The 8,404-nt window shown below is 44.0% G+C and overlaps 1 protein-coding gene across 6 annotated transcripts in view; it reads right to left on the reverse strand.

Moving 5' to 3' along the window:
- Nucleotides 1-1,694: 1,694 nt before the first annotated feature.
- Nucleotides 1,695-8,404, reverse strand: part of LOC119339968 (polypyrimidine tract-binding protein homolog 1-like) — a 7,999-nt gene continuing 1,289 nt past the window's right edge. Inside the window, exons 2-10 of one of the 6 annotated variants that reach the window (XM_037611875.1) lie at nt 4,882-5,091; nt 4,731-4,793; nt 4,555-4,628; nt 4,305-4,400; nt 4,123-4,180; nt 3,932-4,036; nt 3,742-3,823; nt 2,515-2,627; nt 1,695-2,316 (exon numbers count right to left, since the gene is read on the reverse strand). In XM_037611875.1, coding sequence (XP_037467772.1) covers nt 1,921-2,316; nt 2,515-2,627; nt 3,742-3,823; nt 3,932-4,036; nt 4,123-4,180; nt 4,305-4,400; nt 4,555-4,628; nt 4,731-4,793; nt 4,882-5,091 — 1,197 coding nt within the window. In that variant the 3' untranslated portion in view covers nt 1,695-1,920. Of the gene's footprint in view, nt 2,317-2,514; nt 2,628-3,423; nt 3,497-3,741; nt 3,824-3,931; nt 4,037-4,122; nt 4,181-4,304; nt 4,401-4,554; nt 4,629-4,730; nt 4,794-4,881; nt 5,092-8,404 lie in introns of those variants that run through there. The other 5 variants (XM_037611876.1, XR_005164297.1, XR_005164296.1 and 2 more) reach the window with 5 other exon arrangements.

Genomic DNA, 8,404 nt, shown 5'->3' on the forward strand with positions numbered 1-8,404 from the left:
TGGACACTTGAATCCATCGATCTCTCCACTTCCTCAAGTGGTTGTACACCTGGGTGGTGGACACCTCCTGCCCACAAAACTCGAACACCTGCTTTGCAACGGTGTTCAAGTGCACCTCCTTGAAGCCCTTGTCAGTCCTAACTCCGCTGCAGATGAGCTCACACATCTTGTTCAGCACGAACGTGGACATGAACGGCTTCCACTTCATGTTGTTCGACCTACCATCATTCTTTGCCTTTGCTGTTGCTACCTTGAGTGCAGCGGCAGCAACAGAAGTTTGCTCAACGAGCACTACTGGCACATAGACAGAATCAGACGCGAACATCTCTGAATCAGGTGCCATCTCATACATAGGCTACGAGTCCTCGACAAACGATGGAGGAAACTGGCTGTCGGACAGGACAAGGGCCTGACTAAGATCTTGCGTCTGCGTGGTCATGTCCTACAATCGTAGCACGCATTGACAGTAAGCATAGCACACAACATACTGGATAATCCATGAAAGCAGGAGCATACATGTACATGGTTCATCAGTCATCACTATCATACCAAGCACATGCTTCATCACTATCATACTAAGCACATTGTTCATCGCTATCATACTAAGCATACCGGACAATCTATGAGCACGAACATACATCTACAACAAACAACATGCTACAAATGAACCACCAATAGCTACAAATCACAGATCTAAGCACGAATCAACACAAGCACAAGGTTCAACTTCAAACTCTACTACTAATCTAGCCTACCACATGCTTGAACATCTAACCCTACCACAACTTGCAACGTAGCATAGCAATCAACCATATGAGCTCATAAATCAGAGCACTAATCAACCATGCATCTACATCAAACACAAGCTACAGCTCATATCTAGCTAGAAGGAACAGAGAGAAAGGGGGGTTGAACTCACAGAGGCCATGGATACAACTGGAGGACGAGGGGGGAACGGTCGTAGAAGATCACCACCGGCCGGTGAAGGACCGCCGACGCCGTGGACCGCCGGCCGATGAAGATCCGCCGCTTACCTGCTCGTCGGTGCCGATGCGCGTCGGCGGGAAAGCTCAAAAGGGGGAAGAATGGTGGCGGGAATTGGGGCGCTGGGGAAGGGGCTAAATAGGGCGGACTCGGCGGGAGGTGAACCGAAATCCTCCCACCGACTTTTCGACGACACGGGCAAGCTCGCGCCATCTCCCTAGCCACACAAGGAGAGAAGCACGTCGCCCTCCCCTGCGTCGCCCGAGCCAGGCTGGGCCATATGTAAGCAACCAAACGCACTCTAGACTCCTGAAACTTGGTGAGTAACCCTTTCACTTCTTCAATCAGCGCGGAGAGGTTCTTCTCTGGATCATTGAACATATCCACTACACCTTTCGAATCCAGCTCGACAATAAGCTTTGGAACTTCCATCTCAGCGGCTAGCAGCACAATACATCAGCAAGCCAATAACTAGTGTTGTATTCCCTCTATTCACTTTTATAAGACAAGCAGACAATTTTCAGTTGTCTAAAACGACTTGTAAAAGTGCACAGAGGGAGTAACATTCTTTGTTCATGGAGAAGAAACCAACCGGCAACCAGACATAGCCAAAAACAAATTCCAGTATGGCATACACCACTATGTTATAATTCAAACGCATGGTGCCTTGTACCAAGAAATTATCAAGCATGGTGCCTTGTACCAAGAAATTATCAAGCGCAGAAAGAACATCAGGTTTTGGATTGAACTGACACGGCTCGAGTAATTTTCCATTTTGCTGTGCAGTTTACAGGCACCAACAGCCAGACAGGTACATTTGCCACAGGGGTCTCACAAGTACCAAGAAAAACAGATCGGCATTACAGTGCAGTTCCAAAAATTGAAGACCAGAGGTGCTGCACAAAGCATAGGCAACTGCTCTATCGGATGAATAGCTCATTTTGGGAAGTACATCGGTTCGCCAGACAAGGCTGCATGAGGCAGAGCAGTAGGGGCTGTGCCATATTGTGCCATCTGCTGTGAAGCTTGGTACAACATCGGAGGAGCACCAGAGCTTGATCCGACTGCTGGAAAGTGCGGGCCTGGGTTTGCCATCAATAATTGGGTAGGGTACGAGGTTGATGCAGGTGCAAACGCCCCTCGCTGCATGTTAGGATTCCAGGCTGGCACTTGTCCGATAGAGGTCGCTCCTGCTGAGCTTCCATAAAAAGCAGCAGGCGTGGTGCTTTGCCATGCTGCTCCAGTTGTGCTTAGACCAGGGGCTTGACCTGCAGCTTGTACCTGAGCACTAGGATCCGAGACGGTGTAATCTCTGCTTCTCTCGTCATGTGCCTGAATGCCACAATATGTAGATCCCATATCAGAAAAAACGTGGAAGCAAGCAGTAGGAAAACAAGATGTTCCAAAAGCATTGTCAAACTGAACAAATGATAAGACTATTCCACCTAATATAGCAATAGTTTTTTTCCCTAATTGGATGCATTCATTTATTCTTTGTTAATTTACACAGCCTGAAACTATTGTTTATACCTTCACATTCAGATCAGTATGACGAGAGTATGACAGATGAAGCTTACAGTAACCACCATCATATATGCAATGTCCCTCCAGAGCTTGTTTAGCAACTCCTGCTGTTGTTATATCTGCGAATACGGACTCTGTTAGCTCTAGCAGTACTTCTGAACAGCTGAAGTTGTAGTGAATATGAATATGGATTCTCTCAAGTTAAACATTTAGATTACAAATACACTGTAATGTGCAATGCCATCTGTTTTGTGTCACTTCCAAAGAAGCATCAAAGACAGGTTAGATAAATTGATCACACATAAGACGCTGAGATGCACATTTGGACTACCGATGTATAAGACGTGTTCTCAATAGAGGTTGCAGCTAGAGGATGTGACTGTTAGCCCATAATTCACTTCCTTATGTTCCTAAAATACAAATGGCGTAACAAAACCTACCACAAGAATGATATAAAATCAAGCAATCTACATAAATTCAACTGTTACATTAGGAGAGAAGAAGAAAAGAAGACAAATTCCAGTCAACAGCGTTTTCTCTTTCCTTTGTCAACTTCAGCAGTTTGTCTCAGTGGTTTCTCCATGTGTAGACCAAAATGTAGGTTTGAAATTCTGTAGCATGGTAGATTGATTTTCTTTCAACAATTTTTAAGAATTTTTTCTGACCATTTGCACCAATTTTAGGACCAACCACAGCAGTCACTGTCAGGCTAGAAAGCACTGGATACATCCTCATGGTGACTGCTACTCTAACCCAAAAAGGTAACAATTAAGGCAGCTGGCGTCTGACAGAAGAACAGGGTGCCAAGAGGAAGACAATCCACATTAAGATGACAGGAAGACATGACTGTACCAAACCTCTACTAAGAAAGTAAATATGCTTACAGGAAAAGGTAAGAAAAGAATAAGAAATTACGAAAGGTAACTTTATAGCTGTGGATAGTTGTAGATGTCCATTTTAAGTCTTCAGGGACTCCAAGACCTCTCTGCTGAAGTCAGAAACTTTGACGCATAAACAAATATTAACTCAATAATCAACACAGCATCATTAAGATGTCCACACAGTTCAGTATCACCTAAGGACTTGGCTTATCATGAGTTAACAACAGAGTGAACAAATTACAGCAAAGGAGCATCGGGGCCAGTCTACATCCCCTAAATCAAGGTGTAGCCATATCATGGCATATCCTAAAGATAATGTGATATGGTGAGGTTTACAGTTGTTCGCACATACCTGGATACTGAATTAGAGCCTGCATTCCACCATTCTTCTCGAACATTGCAATCTTTCGGACAGCACCAAAAGAAGAGAACACCTGAAATTATCTCATACAATGAGTATATATGATATATTTTCTTACAAATATTTTTCTTATTTAATTCAAAATAATCTTGAGGAAAAGATCACTCTAAAATACTCTTACAGTGTGTAGAACATCCACTCCCACAGCATACTGCATGTTCTCGATTGATGCTAAAAGTACATTGCTCTCTGGCTCCTTAATCTTCCCATCAGAGCCTAATATGGGCTGCAAAACTTACATGGTGTAAGCAGCAACAGAAGAAGATGAGAGTGACATGACATCAGATATACTAGTTTGAACTACAGGCAAACCTGTGCGATTCCCTCGATTGCAGTTGGATTAACAGGAAGATAAGGATTTGTGTAATCCCTGCTTAATCAAAACAGACACTGTTACAAACTTGTGTCTCTAAAATTAATTTTTAGCGGACAAGAGCTTAATACAAACCAAAATAGAATTGAACACAAAAAAAAATCTGTAAACTATCTTGTACCTGCTGCGATGTGATTGAAATTTAATATTCAAATCTTTGTGCGCAGAAAATGTTATGCGGAGGTGACAAATGCTGACGTGTTCAGCCAGTAGATACCTGCAATAGCAATATCACATCAGTAACTTCTATATCAAAGATCGGCTAAAATGCAATAGTAAAAAATGCACCCTTCGCGAGTTCAATGAGTAAAATTTCAAGTGTTCACATTACTCTCGTGAATTGCCAACTCAGAGTAATAAACATGGACTACCTCGGTATGCTTCTTCCATCTAACGAATTTTTTGCCTCTAGAGCAGTTGGAGCATCAGTATATTGGATAAGTGCCTGAAAAAATTTCGAGCTAGTAGTTAGTAAAAAAAATCAAGCTGTCAAGGTAATTTACAAAAATAGTAACATATATGAAACTAGACATAAGCACTATGTTACCTGGAAACCAGCGGCTTTCTCAAACGTTGCTATCTTGTGAACAAACCCAAAAGCAGAAAATACCTATTGAAAATAATGCAAAAAATAAAACACTGCAAAACGGAAAAGGAATTCATTAACTATTTGAATGCATGTCTCGTGTAATACTTACCAAATGGATAACATCTATGCTAACATCATTAGGCTGGACACCTTCAAAGGTGACAAGCAGGACATTGCCAGAAGAATCACCAGTGCCTTTATTGTTTGTTATTTCTTGCCGATTTGAATACTGGATATATACAGTTTTACCACGAACTTGGGCAGGTTCTGAAGATGAAGCATAATATGAAACCATTGAAATTGCCTGGTTTTGATCTGCCTGAAATAGGCAAATTTATGATAGAAATTCAGGAACCCATCGACTTGGCTAGAAGTTCCAATTATATAGAGCTAACAGTTCTTCAGGCTCACTTTTCACATGAAACTTCTGCTAGATCAATCTACAAAAAAACACATTTTTGCAACTAGAAAATGACGTATGCAATATTCCCCGTTGCATATAGTTAAACAACAGGAAGGGGACTGTTTTGTAGTTATTTAACTCCTCTGGGGTGGGGGTGAGGGTGGGAGGCCTTCAGAAATTCGACCAAACAGGCCATCTAACACTTGATTCTTGGGTACTCCCTATAAAGCGGCATGGCAGCAGCTATTGCTTGCACCGTTCTTGTAAAAAAATTGAGAGCAACCAAAACAGGTGAATCGTTCATGACACCAATCAGTTATGACTACAGGATGATGAGCAATATCCGTTAGCAATCAACAAACTCAAAAGAAAATAGGGAAAATCCACCGTGCGCACGCTTGTTCTCCCCTGTGGCTCGGCTCGGCTTTGCATAAACTAAATAGTAGCATCACGATTTGTTTTGGGGCCCGTAAGCAAACTAGGCCACCAGGCCCAGGAAGAAAAACGGGGAAAGTGCGCTATAGGCTGTGGTTTGCTACAAGCACTCGCTACATTGAGCACCACCGTTGCGCTATGCTTGCACGGGGGCTGCTACAGTGTTCTATCTCGATTTCCAAAAGATATACATCTTGTATTAAATAAATAAAGAATTCAGTTCTATTCTACATGCTATTTATCTTTTTGTGAATCAACGGGTAAAAACTTGGTTGTTTTTCCTAAACAATCTGACAACTGCTTTTTTGAACAACCATTGTGTTTCAAGGAAACTAGTTTAAGTGCTTAACACAATTTAACCAAGACATACATAAAAACAACAAATCACCTTGAGAAGTTCAATTTTTCTAATGTTATGATGCATGAAATAAATATGGCAAATCAGCACAAAATTGAAATGGCAATCATAGCAAATCATCCCGGGAGTTATATGTAAACAAAATGGCAAGTTGTACAAAATAAATATGGCAACTCCACAATTAAAATAGCAAGCATAGTAAATCATGCCAGAAACTGTGTGTAAACAAAACGCCAAGACAAAATAAATTGGCAACTTGGCACAATTAAAAATGACAAGCACAACAAATTATCCCAGCAATTACATGTTAATAAAACGGCAAGCATTACAAAATAAACATGGCAACTCGATACAATTAAAATAGCAAGCACAATAAATCGTCACAACAATTACGCATAAACAGAACAACAAGTAATGTGAAATAAGATGGTACCCAGTACAATGAAAAATGGTAAACACAACAAATTCCCCTGGCAACCGCGTATAGACAACACGACAAGCAGGATGAAATAACATGGCAACTCGGCACAATTTTCCTGGAAATTGCATGTAAACCTGGTAACGTATATCTGGTTGAACATGACAACCATGTGTATCTACACCTGCTTCAACCTGGCAATCATGTCAGATCATCCTTTTTTCGCTAGCACGACTCCTTTTTTTCCCTGCATGTTTATGGGCAGCTTATCTACATCATTGTGCAATGGTTGAGCTGGTGGATTAGGGAGAAGCAGCGCTAGGATTTGGTGGTGAAAACGACACGAGAGTGAGTTAAGGTGCAAGAGACGGTGATGCACGACAAGAGATTGGCCGAGTTTGGACGGCCCATTAAGTGATGGGAGAGGCTCACGTGCAAGCGCGACAAGCTTTACTGCCTGATCAGCGAGCGCCGCACGGGAAACATCAGATGCTGCGCCGCTGCATAGTAGCGTCGAAGAAAATATTCACCATACAAGAACAAGGATTTTCTAGGCCTGGCCAGGAGTTCCGATCATGAGAACAGATCTGTTAGCAATCAACAAACTCAAATAAAATATTCACCATACAAGAACAAGGATTTTTCTAGGCCTGGCCAGGAGTTCCACTCATACAGTTAATAGCTCTTCAAGCTTAGGCTACAGTCCACTTTTAACTTTTTCCCAAGTATCACATGTCTGCAGTTCAAAAATCACTTATGTGATGTTCTCTATTGCATATAAAGAGTTTGCATGTAGTATTTCTTGCACTATAGTTGACCTTGTAAAATATAAAGCAACCAAGACAGGAGATTTATATATGCCACGGGTATGCCGCCCCTTGGAGCTCGGCATCCTCAGCATTCAGGACTTGCAAAGCACCGGCATTGCTCTTCGGGTGCTCTGGCTGTGGCTCCAAGAGACTGGCCCTAAACGCCCTTAGCACCATCTTCCTCCACACTGCGAGCCTGAGGTCAAGCAAATCTTTTGATCCTCCACTTCCTGGATTTTGGGTGACGGACGCGCCTGCAAATTCTGGACCGATCATTGGCTTCAGGGCTCCTCCATCTTCGAGCTTGCTCCGGCCCTGGTCGCCCTTGTCCCTCGCCGCCGCCACAACAGCCGCCTTGTCTGCGAGGCCATCCCCAACCAGGCCTTGATCCAAGATTCGTGGCAGCCTCAGGCCGGCGGCCACCATGGAGTACGTGGACATTTGGCGCCGCCTTCGCACCACCACCCTTGCCAATGTTGCCATTACCACGGATTTCATCACTTGGCGCTGGACTATGAGCAGCGTCTACACGACAAAGTCTTGCTACCTCACGCTCTTCCAAGGATCCATGCAAGCCCCCCATTGGTAGCTCACTTGTAAGCCATGGGCCCCACTCAGCATCTAGGTTTTCCTTTTGTTAGCTGGGCTCGACCGCTGCTGAACTGCGGCTCAGCATCCTCGCCATGGCCTTCCTCATGCGCCGGCATGCCTCCTTCGCGACCAGAATACCAAGACCATGCAGCACATCCTGGCGGAATGTGTCTTCTCTCAGATGGTTTGGCATGAGCTCCTCTCCTGGTGCCGGCTCACCACTCACCCTCCAGACGGCAACACCAATTTCTATACGTGGTGGTCCTCCGCCACGCTCCCCGGCTAGCATTCAAAAGTCCTGGATTGTTGATCGCCCTCTATGATGGCGGAATGTGTCTTCTCTCAGATGGTTTGGCATGAGCTCCTCTCCTGGTGCCGGCTCACCACTCACCCTCCAGACGGCAACACCAATTTCTATACGTGGTGGTCCTCCGCCACGCTCCCCGGCTAGCATTCAGAAGTCCTGGATTGTTGATCGCCCTCTATGCTTGGTCCATCTGGAAGAACCAGAACGCAACTCAACCCTCGCTCAGCAACCTTATCCATTCCATCCAAGAAGAAGCTCGCTCTTGGGCAAGAGCTGGAGCTACAGGCCTAAGCATGATCGTCCCTGCAACC

The sequence above is a fragment of the Triticum dicoccoides genome, chromosome 7B (genome assembly GCF_002162155.2).
Source record: "Triticum dicoccoides isolate Atlit2015 ecotype Zavitan chromosome 7B, WEW_v2.0, whole genome shotgun sequence".
Taxonomy (NCBI): Eukaryota; Viridiplantae; Streptophyta; class Magnoliopsida; order Poales; family Poaceae; genus Triticum; species Triticum dicoccoides.